Genomic DNA, 15,488 nt, shown 5'->3' with positions numbered 1-15,488 from the left:
CTCCTCTCTTCTCTCTCTCTCTCTCCTCAGGCTGTAGATCTCAGATGACCTTTCCCCTTTGTCCTCGGAACCCTGGTCTGCCCTCACAGCCACTCCCCTCTCCTCGGCTGTCCTAAACTCTGTGGGAAACCTCCCAGCGCTTTGTGTCATCTGGACATTGTGTGTCCTTGAAGATAATGCCCCGACCTCAAGATCCCACTTCCCTTCCATACAATCCCCACCCTCCCAGCTGAAGAAGTGCTGTGTGAAGTATGGTGCCCAGCACTAACTGGCATATAAGTGGGGGACTGGGGAGAGCCAGAGAGATCCTGGCTATGGGGTTAAAAGGTGCTTTCCAACCAGCCTCGCAGGACAGCAGCACAGCCTCTAACTCCCTGCTCCTGTAAATTTGAAATTTCACCCATTCCAATTCCCCTGCTTTTCTAGTGAGTGTTAGAACTTCATGAATAATTGGACGGTGAGAGAGAAGTTCTGGCCTGGCTGCTTGACCTCTCCCCAGGACTTCAGTCATTACAGCTGGTGATTGGGTCGTTAGCCAGCTTGTGTTGTATGTGTGTAAGGAGGACAATTTAGAGTCCGATTGATTTATGAAGCGTTTGTATTTCCCCAGTTATATTCAAGAGGAGATAAAGCATGAAAGACATAAATAATTGTCAATGTAAGTGTAAATAAAAATGGTCAAATGGCACATCTTTTGTTGGTTTAATTTGTTTCCCCATCTGAAAATAGCAGGAGCAAACTTTATACTGGTGCAACGCTGCCCACTCTGCATTCCATAATGAGTAGCTGACTGACAAGACAAGTTTCAATTCAATTCTAGCGTTGTGTTCAGTCAACAAAATGCTAAACCTCAAATTCAATTAGTATTTTTGGTTTAGTGTCTAGCTTTGTCTCAATGGTTGAATAGACTTGTTTTGTCCCAAAGCTATATGAACAGGGATATTTGATTGAATACCCCAGTACTTATATTGTGCTCATTTGGTGATCATTAGATCTGTGTATGAGGACAATACACTGAGTGTACAAAGCATTAGGAACACCTGCTCTTTCCATGACATAGACTGGAAAGGTAAATCCAGATGAAAGATAGGATCCCTTATTGATGTCACTTGTTAAATCCACTTAAATCAGTATAGATGAAGAGGAGGATACAGGTTAAAGAAGGATTTTTAAACCTTGAGACAATTGAGACATGGATTGTGTGTGTGTGCCATTAAGAGGGTGAATGGGCAAGACAAGAGATTTAAGTGCTTTTGAACGGGGTATGGTAGTAGGTGCCAGGCGCAGCGGTTTGTGTCAAGAACTGCAATGCTGCTGAGTTTTTCACACTCAACAGTTTCCTGTGTGTATGAAGAATGGTCCATCACCCAAAGGTCATCCAGCCAACTTGACACAGCTGTGGGAGACATTGGAGTCAACATGGGCCAGCATCCCTGTGGAACGCTTTCGACACTTTATAGAGTCCATTCCCCGACAAATTGAGGCTGTTCTGAAGGAACAAGGGGGGGGGGCTGTCTCAATATTAGGATGGTGTTCCTAATGTTTAGTATACTCAGCATCTTTCCCCACTTCAATTCATGTTTACTCCCTTAGTTTTGTTGGTCAAGTGAGGATTACTAATTTTCATGCCATCCCTGCCAGTTTTGGAGGCCACTAATTTGTCATTTGAATTGTGATGTCATTCTGCTCAGACCAAGGACCCAATCGACCCGATGACCCCTGACCCTTATAAAGTGTGGGGTTAGAGTGCTTTATTCAAGGTGTTGCCATCCGTGTGCCCCACCCCTCCCTTTCCCCCTCTCCCCCCTCCTTCTTCCTCATCTCTTTCTTTTCTCTCCCCTGTCCTATCATCCTTTTCTGTGTGCAGGGGCAGTGAGGTGTGAAGACAAGTCTCTGTGGACAACTTGTTTGTCTCTATCAACTTTTAAACCCCAGAATAAAAGAGGGAGAGGCTCCCATAAATTGATGTTCTATCTCCATGGGGGATTCTTTGTAAGCACCTGCACCAATGCTTGTGTTTGTTGGATTTGTGCTCCACAATTTGGTCTTCTCTGTTTTCACTCTGACACGTTTGACCTTTTGCTGGGTCTATCTTATGTTTACATTGTTTTTTGTTTTTTAATTAAATTGATCGGTTATAGATCAGGAAAATGGCATTTCATTAATTTATATAATCCCGGCGTTATTTCTATTTTGTTCCAAATGGATAACTGCTTATCCTTAATTGACAGGGTATATTACCATGTCTCATCGTTTTACAATATTAACACTCAAGGGCTCAAAAAGGTGTATTTTTCACAAAGCATAGGTCATACCGAAATGTGTACCAACCAGTTGGGATTATGTGACACAAATCCATATGAATTTGTCAACTCACTCATTGACTACTTTAAAATGGAGAGATAATAGTGCACTGCTTTATTTGGATTGTGCTTCACAGGATTGATCATGTTTAATTAGCCATGCACAAATGGACTAATCAGCTACCCAACAACAACTAGGTTAATTGCTGGGGCGGCTGAAAGCAGTAAGTGAATTTGCTGTTGCATCTCAACAGAGTTAATGACTACTTCTAAACTAGTGTGTTGATGTTGGAGAATCTACAGAAGGCAGTGGTACCAAAAAAAAGGTGAGTAATCACAAAATGGCCAGTGAAGTCAATGGAGAACTAGAGTCATCTGCTGGCAACGGTATACATTGCAGTATATCTATATCTGTTATGGTACTGGACTCGTGACATGGTCTCTAGAACTCTAGGGATGAACTTTGAACCTAAGAAACAGTTCATCCACCTCTCTTATCTCTCAGAATGAGCGGGAAATACAGCCAGCACCTCAAAATTAAATGACATTCATGGGGAATTCACTTTTGTCTCATGCACAGAATGTCGGTAAATACAATATTGTGTGTATGATAAAGCTCTATGATGTACGTACATGCATAAAGAAAGTCTGAACTCCATTCACACAGTTAGGGCTCTATTCAATCAGATACGCTTTAAGCCGAACATCCTCGTAGTGGTTGTTTCGGCGGTGTCAGAGGTGTAACTGCGTTAGAGCTGTCAAGTCCATAAGCGGAACCTGGCATATACCTAAAGCTTACGTTGCCATTGGCTGCATGAAGCCGCAATAAGAGAAATCCCATGCAGCCTTGTTTACAAGTTCGAACACTGGAATGTGAGCTGTAATCTACACCTGGATTAGGCTCATTATTTCATTTAATTGTTTTCAATTTGAGCGTCATTATTTGTATATAGTCTACACCATTGAATTCTGAACTTTTAATGTGAGTTGGACAGGTGTGGCTTCATGACAATGATCAAGAGCAGCTGCTCATCGATTTTTACAGCTCCAACACAGTTACACCTCCGACAACGCCATGTTGTCGTTGATGACCTGGACAGTACATTCGCTAGGGTTTGACCTCTCCTCCTTCAAGCCTTAGAAGGGGGTGGCTTTGGTCCTAGAGGAGAAATTACTTGGACACACCAGCTGGTCCCTCTCTACTGAGACCAGACCCTGTCCTCTCAAAGGCCCAGGGTCTGTACAATACACGTTACTTAGGTCCTCCATCAAGTGACCTTGTCTCTCCACATAGTCATACAGATACAGCATGTGGCAGTTGCAGCTCCAGTCGTTCCTGCAAATTCTCATCACATTCTCGTGGAAGAATGCATCAAAGAAGCCCTGAGGAACGGTCTGGAGGTTGTTCTCTGAGAGGTACAGCTTCTCCAAGAAGGCCTGGTTGTTATTCTGCAGGTGGACGATTTTGATCTTGGTAAGATCTTGGAAGATGGTTCTGGGCAGCGATGTGAGCTGGTTCTCCGAGAGGTCCAGGTAAGGCAGGGCCGTCAGGTTCCGGAAGACATCCTCTGGAAGGTCAGTGAGCTGGTTCATGGACAGGAACAGGTGGGTGAGACTGGTTAGACGGCCAAATGAGTCTGGCAAAAGCTGCACCAACTTGTTGCCTTTGAGATCCAGCTCTTCAAAGCTAGAGGGAAAGGTTCCAGAGCTTAAGTTTGTGATCAAGTTGCTGCGAAGATTCAGCTCATTTAGTTTCTCTAAATGTGAGAAGACACCCTGAGTGAGGTAAGATATCGGGTTTCCTGCAGGCAAAGCTCTTTCACCTGGGAGATGTGGAATGTTTTGGGCAAGAGGACGTTGATCAGGTTGTAGCCCACGCACATACAAAAATACTATAGTGTATACTATGGTAGGAATACTATAGTATTCACTGTAGTGTTTTTGTGGACTTTCCTGTATTATTTACTGTAGTATATCGTAGTATTTACAGTTTACTAAGGTATAAATATTGTAGTAAAAAAAGACTAGTATATACTATAATGATTTCTGAAGTACAGTATTTACTGTAGTGTTTTGCAAACTGGAGTTTACTGTAGTATTTACTGTAGCGTTTTTGCGGGCTATAGTATGTACAGTACCAGTCAAAAGTGTGTCGTGTTAAAAGTTAATTTGTGAAATTTCTTTCCTTCTTGATGCATTTGAGCCAATCAGTTGTGTTGTGACAAGCTAGGGATGGTATACAGAAGATAGCCCTATTTGGTAAAAGACCAAGTCCATATTATGGCAAGAACAGATCAAATGAGCAAAGAGAAACGACAGTCCATTACTTTAAGACATGAAGGTCAGTCAATGCGAAATATTTCAAGAACTTTGAAAGTTTCTTCAAGTGCAGTCACAAAACCATCAAGAGCTATGATGACACTGGCTCTTATGAGGACCACCACAGGAAAGGAAGACCCAGAGGTACCTCTGCTGCAGAGGATAAGTTCATTAGAGTTACCAGCCTCAGAAATTGCAGCCCAAATAAATGCCTTACAGAGTTAAAGTAACAGACACATCTCAACATCAACTGTTCAGAGGAGACAGCGTGAATCAAGCCTTCATGGTTGAATTGCTGCAAAGAAACCACGACTAAAGGACACCAATAATAAGAAGACAATTGCTTGGGCCAAGAAACAGGAGCAATGGACATTAGACCGGTGAAAAGCTTTCCTTTGCTCTGATTAATAAACATTTTTGATTTTTGGTTCCAACCGCCATGTCTTTGTGAGACGCAGGGTAGGTGAACAGATTATGTCCACATGTGTGGTTCCAACCGTGAAGCATGGAGGAGGAGGTGTGATGGTGTGGGGTTGCTTTGCTGGTGACACTGTCTGCGATTTTCTTTTTTATTCAAGGCACACTTAACCAGCATGGCTACCACAGCATTCTGCAGTGATACACCATCCCATCTGGTTTGCGATCAGTGAGACCATTATTTGTTTTTCAACAGAACAATGACCCAACACACCTCCAGGCTGTCAAGTCATGGGCTCTCAACCAACCATGCTATTTTGTTAGTTTAAAAAAAAATTGTAACTTATTTTGTACATAATGTTGCTGCTACAGACTCTTATGGCCAAAAATAGCTTCTGGAAATCAGAACAGCGATTACTCACCTCCAACTGGACGAAGAATTTCTCTTTAATGAGTCGGATGAGAGGGATTTACTCCAGACACCCAAACTGGCCTTCATCCCTGTCATTTGTAGGAGAAAAAGACGGAAGAGGTGAGTGCCTTGTGATCCGCCGACAAGTGGCTAATCTGCCTTTGCCATCTGTACTATTGGCCATAGTACAATTGCTGGATAATAAATTGGACAAACTAAAAGCATGTATATCCTAACAACAGGACATTAAAAACTGTAACATCTTATGTTTCACCGAGTCATGGCTGAGTGACGACATGAATAACATACAGCTGGCGGGTTATACATTGTATTGGCAGGATAGAACAGTAGCCTCTGGTAAGACAAGGGGTGTGGGTCTATGTATATTTGTAAACAACAGCTAGTGAAGGATATCTAAGGAAGTCTCAAGCTTTTGCTTGCCTGAAGTAGAGTATCTCATGATAAGCTGTAGACCACACTATCTACCTAGAGAGTCGTCATCTGTATTTTTTGTAGCTGTCTACATACCACCACAGACCAATGCTGGAACTAAGACCGCACTCAATGAGCTGTATACCGCCATAAGCAAACAGGAAAACGCTCATCCAGAGGCGGCGCTCCTAGTGGCCGGGGACTTTAATGCAGGGAAACTTAAATCCTTTCACCAAATTTCTACCAGCATGTTAAATGTGCAACCAGAGGGAAAAAACTCTAGACCACCTTTACTCCACACACAAAGCACTCTCCCTCGCCCTCCATTTGGCAAATCTGACCAGAATTCTATCCTCCTAATTCCTGCTTACAACCAATAATTAAAGCAGGAAGCACCAGTGACTCGGTCTATAAAAAAGTGGTCAGATGAAGCAGATGCCAAGCTACAGGACTGTTTTGCTAGCACAGACTGGAATATGTTCTGGGATTCTTCCGATGGCATTGAGGAGTACACCACATCAGTCACTGACTTCATCAATAAGTGCATCGATGACGTCGTCCCCACAGTGACTGTACGTACATACCACAACCAGAAGCCATGGATTACAGGCAATATCTACAATGAACTAATGGGTAGAGCTGCCGATTTCAAGGAGCGGGACTCTAACCCGGAAGCTTATAAGAAATCCCGCTATGCTCTCCGACAAACCATCAAACAGGCAAAGCATCATTACAGGACTAAGATCGAATCGTACTACACCGGCTCCGACGCTTGTCGGATATAGGAGGACTTGCAAACTATTACAGACTACAAAGGGAAGCACAACCGAGAGCTGCCCAGTGACACGATCCTACCACACGATCCTTCCCTGTCTGAGTCTGTAATACCAACATATTTCAAGCAGGCCACCATAGTCCCTGTGCCCAAGAACACTAAGGTAACCTGCCTAAATGAATACCGACCAGTAGCACTCACATGTGTAGCCATGAAGTGCTTTGAAACGCTGGTCATGGCTCACATCAACACCATTATCCCAGAAACCTTAGACCCACTCTAATTTGCGTACCGACCAAACAGATCCACAGATGACACAATCTCAATTGCACACCACACTGGACTAAGATCGAATCGTACTACACCGGCTCCGACGCTCGTCAGATGTGGCAGGACTTGCAAACTATTACAGACTACAAAGGGAAGCACAGCCGAGAGCTGCCCAGTGACACGAGCCTACCACACGAGCTAAATTCCTTATTTGCTTGCTTCGAGGCAAGTAACACTGAAACATGCATGAAAGCAACAGCTGTTCCGGACGACAGTGTGATCACGCTCTGCGCAGCCGATGTGAGTAAGACGTTTAAACAGGTCAACATTCACAAGGCTGCAGGGCCAGACGGATTACCAGAACGTGCTCACCAAGCATGCACTGGCCAACTGACAAGTGTCTTCACTGACATTTTCAACTTCTCCCTTTCTGAGTCTGTAATACCAACATGTTTCAAGCAGACCACCATAGTCGCTGTGCCCAAGAACACTAAGATAACCTGCCTAAATGACGACCGACCTGTAGCACTCACGTCTGTAGCCATGAAGTGTTTTGAAAAGCTGGTCATGGCTCACATCAACACCATTATCCCAGAAACCCTAGACCATTTGCGTACCGCCCAAACAGATCCACAGATGACACAATCTCAATTGCGGGCCTTCAAGGGTGCGTGCTCAGTCCCCTTCTGTACTCCCTGTTCACTCATGACTGCACGGCCAGGCACGACTCCAACACCATCATTAAGTTTGACGATGACACAACAGCGGTAGGCCTGATCACCAACAACGACGAGACAGCATATTGGGAGGAGGTCAGAGACCTGGCCATGTGGTGCCAGGACAACAACCTCTCCCTCAACGTGATCAAGACTAAGGAGATTATTGTGGACTACAGGAAAAGGAGGACCAAGCACGCCCCCATTCTCATCGACGGGGCTGTAGTGGAGCAGGTTGAGAGCTTCAAGTTCCTTGGTGTCCACATCACCAACAAACTAACATGGTCCAAGCACACCAAGACAGTCGTGAAGAGGGCACAACAAAACCTATTCCCCCTCAGGAGACTGAAAAGATATGGCATGGGTCCTTAGATCCTCAAAAGTTTCTACAGCTGCACCATCAAGAGCATCCTGACTGGTTGCATGCTACTCTGTTATTATCTATGCATAAGTCACTTTAATAACTCTACCCACATGTATATATTACCTCAATTACCTCAACTCACCGTTGCCCCCGCACATTGACTCTGTACCGGTACCCCCGTATATAGCCTCGTTATTGTTATTTTACTGCTGTTCTTTAATTATTTGTTACTTTTATTTCTTGTTTTTTTAGGTATTTTTCTTAAAACTGCATTGTTGCTTAAGGGCTTGTAAGTAAGCATTTCACTGTAAGGTCTACTACACCTGTTGTATTTGGTGCATGTGGCAAATAAAATGTGATTTGGTTTGATTTGTGAGGGCTATTTGACCAAGAAGTATGGTGATGGAGTGCTGCATCAGATGACCTGCCCTCCACAATCACCCGACCTCAACCCATTTAAGATGGTTTTGGATGAGTTGGACCGCAGAGTGAAGGAAAAGCAGCCAACAAGTGCTCAGCATATGTGGGAACTCCTTCAAGACTGTTGGAAAAGCATTCCATGTGAAGCTGTTTGAGAGAATGCCAAGAGTGTACAAAAACCCTTGAATGAGTAGGTGTGTCCAAACTTTTGACTGCTGCTGTATACTCTAGTAAATACTGTATTGCTTTTGCTGACTGTATTATACTATAGTATTTACTAAAGTGTTTTTGTTTTATTATCTTTAACATTGAAGCTTTCTCCTTGAGGAAACCTACCGTAGAAATACTAAAATAACACATTTACCATAGCTTGTAGGACATTTCTGTAGTATTTACAACAGTAATTATTTCGTGTGTATAGTGTAGTATTTATTATAGTATTCTACAGTATACTACAAAATGCTATACTTAGTACTACACATGATTGAGGGATACAACAGTGTGTAGTATAGTGTTCTACAGTATACTACAGTTTACTGCAGAATTCTATAATAAGTACTGCAGTATTCTAAAGTTAACTGTAGTACTTTTTTATGTGCATAGATTGAGGGACTCTAACTGGGACAAGCCGCTGAGGAGCCCCCTTCCACCCATGTGAGCATGTTCTGGGACAGGTCAACAGCACAAAGACTCAGGAGGTTCTGGAAGAGCTGCCTAGGCAGGTTGGATATGACCTTGCCCTTCACCTGAAAAGTCTTCTGGAGTGAACTGAAGAGGCGGTCACTCAAGGACTTGAACTTGTTAAAGTTGAAACAGAGGTTTTGTGAGGTTTCCTCTGCTTTCTGAAAATTCCAGGGTTCAACTGCTCCAGCCAAGTGTTGCCGCTGATCTCCAGCTCCTCCAGCCCTGTCAGCTGATCAAAGGCCATGGTGGTGACGCCCGGCAGAAAGTTGTTGAAAGAAGATCAGCTTTGTGAGATGTGGGCTGTACTGTATCATGACTGAACCCAGATGTGTCATTCCTGTCATCATAACAACCAACTCCTGTTAATGGTTATGCATCTCATGCTCTCCTCAGAACACATCACACTAGTAGACGGGAAATACTGGCATCTGGGAGGACAATTTATGTCAGACATAGAAGTCTTCTCTTGGTAACAGAGATGCAGTGTCAAGCATAACATGGTACCAAAGTATATCGGAGGGGTTGGGTATAGCAGAAGATACATTTCCTTATCGTATGGATTAATAAAGTATTCTTCTTCTTCAATACCAGGCCAGGTGCAAACACTTTTAACAGAGACTTTTCTAAAGCAATTAATCAAGTGACTAGTAGTATATTTTTAATCACATTCTATTGCACACAGTAGCACAGTAGTCATGTTCTGGCTTGGATGATAATTTACAGTGCATTCGGAAAGTATTCAGACCCCTTATCTTTTTCCACATTTTGTTACAGCCTTATTCTAAAAGGGATTAAATTGTTGTTTTTTTCTCATCAATCTACACACAATACCCCATAACCCCAAAGCAAAAACAGTTTTTTTGAACAATTAGCAAATGTATTAAATATAAAAAACTGAAATATCACATTTACATAACTATTCAGACCCTTTACTCAGTACTTTGTTGAAACATTTTTGGCAGTGATTACAGCCTCGAGTCTTCTTGGGTATGATGCTACAAGCTTGGCACACCTGTACTTGGGGAGTTTCTCCTATTCTTCTCTGCAGATCCTCTCAAGCTCTGTCAGGTTGGATGGGGAGCGTCACTGCACAGCTATTTTCAGGTCTCTCCAGAGAAGTTTGATATGGTTCAAATCCGGGCTCTGGCGGGGCCACTCAAGGACATTCAGACACTTGTCCGGATGCCACTCCTACGTTTTCTTGGCTGTGTGCTTAGGGTCGTTGTCCTGTTGGAAGGTGAACCTTTGCCAGAGTCTGAGTTCTTGAGCGATCTGGAGCAGATTTTCATCAAGGATCTCTATCTGTACTTTGCTCTGTTCATCTGTCCCTCGATCCTGACTAGTTTCCCAGTGCCGGCCCAAAAGTTCAATCTTGAATTCATCAGACCAGAGAATCTTGTTTCTCATGGTCTTAGAAGCTTTAGGTGCCTTTTGGCAAACTCCAAGCGGGCTGTCATGTGCCTTTTACTGAGGAGTGGCTTCCGTCTGGCCACTCTACCATAAAGGCCTGATTGGTGGAGTGCTGCAGGGTTGGCTTTCCTTCTGGAAGGTTCTCCCATTTCCACAGAGGAACACTAGAGACCATTGGGCTCTTTGCCACCACCCTGATCAAGGCCATTTTCCCCTGTTTGCTCTAGGAGAGTATTGGTGCTTCCAAACTTCTTCAATTTAAGAATGATGGAGGAAACTGTGTTCTTGGTGGAGGTCACTGTGTTTTTTGGTACCCTTCCCCAGATCTGTGCCGACACAATCCTGTCTCAGAGCTCTACGGACAATTCCTTTGACCTCATGGGTTGGTTTTTGCTCTGACATGCACTGTCAACTGTGGGACCTTATATAGACAGGTGTGTGCCTTTCCAAATCTTGTCCAATCAATTAAATTTACCACAGGTAGACTTTAATCAAGTTGTAGAAACATCTCAAGGATGATCAATGGAAAGAAGATGCACCTGAGCTCAATGGCTATAAAACCCTTAAGGGTTTGACATGTCCTAAAGAAAAAGGCATAATTCTACACAGGCACAACACGTCTATTATAAACTTGGAGTCTCTTACTAACTTAGTGGATAACTATGTGCAGGTAAAAAACAAATCAGTTAGTAATTTGTATGACCAGTTCCAAGGTCTCATGAGTCAAAAGATCGCTTTGCATCACACCTTGATCGCATTGCATCACACCTTATATTATATATTCATTATACCATTATTACCTCATTATATTCATCAAGTCTCATAATAACATGTACAGGTGATAACAGTGAATCCCCAGACAATTCTATATGTAATCGTTCACCTGGACCGTCTGCAAACTCTGAGACTCTGCGGACCAAATCATCCAAAGTATAATGAGTAAATAGAAAGTTGCAAAATAATTTATTCCAGCATTTACAATACCTTGGAAATGTAAAAACAGTCTGAGTTCTGCATTGCCAAAACATTTACGTTGCGTAATCCTCACATCTTCAAGGCCACCACCCTGCTATACGATATCGCTATATCTCTCAAATTCTGTAAGGCTATCATGTTGAGAAAGCACTGGTGAGTTTATGGGTGTGGTGATTAGATTAGTATTAATCGCCCCACCGTTTATCTCAGCGATTAAATCTCTGACATTTTTAGGCATAATTTGACGGGTCGTCTAGGGTGTCAGGGCTGAATACAATGCCTGCCATAGCGTATCTTTCAAAATCATCAGGGTCATTGTGATAAGAACACAAGGTCCACTTACTACAGGAGCGGCCATGGAAGCTCCATCATTCCACACTGTAGTTCCATCAATCTGATTTACATCCTCTGCATATGATACATTATGACTAATTCTATATCTCTGAGCCCCTCTAGCCTCTCTCTAAACCTGGCATCCACCAAATGCTGCACTATGTTCCCCCCACAATAACAACACTTAACCTTCACCTTCACACTATCTGTACTTTCCCAGGCATAACCTTCTCACTGATAGACTTTCACTTCTTTGACATTCTTTTCTACTGATCAACTTTTTGGCCTCAATCACTCTTCCTCCCTTCACATTTTCTTTAATATCATCTATGGACACAGATATTGGGACCCAGTGGTGACTCCCCTCAACCTAGCATAAGCACAAGGGACATGGCTTTTAATCTTCTTCCCATTAAGCTTTTCCATTTTCAGAATCTTCTCTTGCTGAGCCTAACTACCACACAATATTAACAATCTACCATTTCCAATGAACCCAGTTAATTTCACTCCACCTACCTCTTTCTCTACTGCATTAGTCGGTTAGGGTGTAAGTGAGGCCCTGTGATCTCATCAAACACTGTCACCACTTTCCACTCCAACAAATTATTACTCTTGCTTCCTGCCTTGGCTCTCTTTATGCTTTCTTTACTAGAAGCTCCACTGCTTTCTGTATCATGATCTCGCTTCTTCCTATGTCTCTCCACTACCGACCATTCCGGTCCTTGACCCTCATCCTCCCGCTCCATACCATCAGAACTGACACCCATATTGTTCATATTCCAGCACAGCTGTTGCTTCACCAGCTTTTTCTCAATTTCCTCCATTTCGTCGAACTACTCGCCGCCAATTCTGACCAAATGAGAGGCTGCTCCCACCAGCCCTAGACACCCTGGTTCACTGCGACCTCTTCACAGAGTGAGAACGCCTCTCCGGATTCTCCAAGCTGTGATGAAAATGCGTCTATACGAGGGTGCACCACCACAACAGGCCTTGTGAGGGTGCTGTTCTACAGAATGAGCATGTCTTTCAAGCAACTAATGGTGCTACCAATTGTGCTGTTCCAGAATGTACTGTTAAAAGATGATACAAGAGAAGGTGTTACACACATTTGTACATGAACAGATAATATTTTATCTGGCATCATCATCATTTTATACAAACTATATGAACAAGGTTACTAACCTTCTCAGAAATGTCTCTATTTCACATTTTTATTCTGGGTTTGCTCGTTTTGTACTAGGGCCAGGCTCTCAAAATGAAGTCTCCTCAGCTTTAGTTAATAAATCTGTAAAGACAAAAAGAGGCAAGCTAAAAATAATACAAAAAAAAGACCTTAATGAACTATTGAATAATTAGCAGAAGGTATCTGTACTTACAGATTTCTGTAAACTATCCCGGTGTTGAAACGATCAAATGGCAATTCTCCAAAACTTCTAAAAAGTGATTTAAAAAAATAATAATAATCTGGTTTTAAATCACAATCACCCTGCATTTATATTAAATATTTTGATTGAACACACTGTGAATAGTGGACCACACACATTGAGAAAGACGGTTTAGAAAAAAGGTATAGAAAAAATAATCATTGAAATAAAAGTGATAAATATTTGTATTTATTTAGGCAAGTCAGTTAAGAACAAATTCTTATTTACAATTATCACCTACCAGAAAACAGTGGGTTAACCACCTTGTTCAGGGGCAGAATGACAGATTTTTACTTTGTCAGCTCAGGGATTCAATGCAGCAACCTTTTGGTTACTGGCCCAACACTCTAACCACTAGGCTAGCTGCCACCCCAGCTAAACAGGAAAAGGAAAAGAGAGAGATATGTTGTTACATCATTGATGAGATAATCACTTTTCAACCATATAATACAGCAGGACCTCCAAACAACTGGTTCATCCTAAATTCATTCTTACAAATATCTCACAGAATACAGAGTGAAAAATGTACTTGCGTCTATCCATATGTCTTTTGTTTGCTTCCTCTTGTTTATGAACAAATACAAATACAAAAATAAAAATGTTAATGTTGATGCCCTATCGAAGATTCAGTACATCACTGTATTAGAAGCCCTTTAACTTTTTAAGGTATAGGGGGCAGTATTTTCATTTTCGGATGAAAAGCGTGCCCAGAGTAAACTGCCTAATACTCGGGCCCAGAGTCAAATATTTGCATATTATTAGTAGATTCGTATAGAAAACACTCTGAAGTTTCTTAAACTGTTTGAATGATGTCTGTGAGTATAACAGAACTCATATGGCAGGCAAAAACCTGAGAAAAATCCAACCAGGAAGTGGGAAACCTGAGAATTGTAGTTCTTCTTTTGAATCCCTATCGAAACTACAGTGTCTGTGGGGTCACGTTGCACTTCCTAAGGCTTCCATTGGCTGTCAACAGCCTTTAGAAACGTGTTTCATCCTTCTCCTGTTACTGCGCAGAAAATAGGAGCTCAGTCAATGAGTGGACTGCCTGAGGACAAAGGACTTGGTGATGTGCTAGCCCGCCAGTGCGCCGTTCCTTCTTTTTCTTCTTGAATGAATACGCTATTGTCCGGTTGGAATATTATCGACGTTTTATGTTAAAAAGACCCTAAGGATTGATTGTAAACAACGTTTGACATGTTTCTACGAACGGTAATGGAACTATTTGACTTTTTGTGTCTGGATTCATGCTTGCGTGTTATGCCTTTGGATAGTGATCTGAACGCACAAACAAAACAGAGGTATTTGGACATAAATATGGAGTATTTTGAACAAAAATAACATTTCTTGTGGAAGTAGGAGTCCTGGGAGTGCATTCTGACGAAGATCAGCAAAGGTAAGAGAATATTTATAATACTAATTCTGAGTTTAGTTGACCCCAGAACTTGGCGGGTATCTGTATTGCTTGCTTTGATGGTTGAGCTATGTACTCAGAATATTGAAAAGTGTGCTTTCTCCGTAAAGCTATTTTAAAATCTGACACAGCGGTTGCATTAAGGAGAAGTATATCTATAATTCTTTCAATAACTGTTGTAAATTTTATCAACGTTTATGTTGAGTATTTTTGTAAATTGATGTGCACATTCACCGGGAGTTTTGGTTGGAATACATTTTCTGAACATCATGCGCCAATGTAAAATGGGGTTTTTGGATTTTTGCTGTTTTGTATTTCGCGCCATGCTATTTCACTGGCTGTTGAATAGTGTGTCCCGCCTAGCCCATAGAAGTTGAAACACACTCCCTCACAAATTTCTTCCAATCTCACAGGCTATAAAAGTTTACACAAAGATGAAGGAACCACACGCACACAAGGCCATACAGTCACACCTTTGTGAGACACACTCACGCGCACGCACATACCCTCACATCCAACACAGACGCTTAGATACAAGAGCCTGACAAACAACCTATTGTCTAGCTTGCTCTAGCTGCTATTTGTCCCCCCCCCCCAATTGTATTCAAATTGGTTGGCTTGATCACAGAACAGGACACCCCTTCTCAAAATGGATTCATTCTCTCAGCCTTGAGGGCCTAAACAAATCAAAATATAATGGCACACACACAAACAAAACCTACATGCTTACATACCATTCAAGGTGACCACTTGGTTCCCTATTTTAATTACCCTTCAGGACAAACCCCTTCCTAAATCATGAGGTGTGACCTAGAGTTTG

At 42.3% G+C, this 15,488-nt stretch overlaps 1 protein-coding gene across 1 annotated transcript; it reads right to left on the bottom strand.

The window, feature by feature from the left end:
• Positions 1-3,440: 3,440 nt before the first annotated feature.
• On the bottom strand, positions 3,441-9,356 carry LOC115157716 (carboxypeptidase N subunit 2-like). Its single transcript, XM_029706164.1, has 2 exons — positions 9,311-9,356; positions 3,441-4,207 (listed from the first exon to the last, which is right to left on the bottom strand). Exons 1-2 carry the CDS (start codon positions 9,354-9,356, stop codon positions 3,441-3,443), a joined length of 813 nt encoding a protein of 270 aa, XP_029562024.1.
• Between the last annotated feature and the right edge of the window lie 6,132 nt (positions 9,357-15,488).

This window comes from Salmo trutta, chromosome 21, assembly GCF_901001165.1.
Source record: "Salmo trutta chromosome 21, fSalTru1.1, whole genome shotgun sequence".
NCBI classification, from domain to species: Eukaryota; Metazoa; Chordata; class Actinopteri; order Salmoniformes; family Salmonidae; genus Salmo; species Salmo trutta.
Note: the sequence above shows the minus strand (reverse complement) of the source record. Positions and strands in the feature narration are given on the sequence as shown.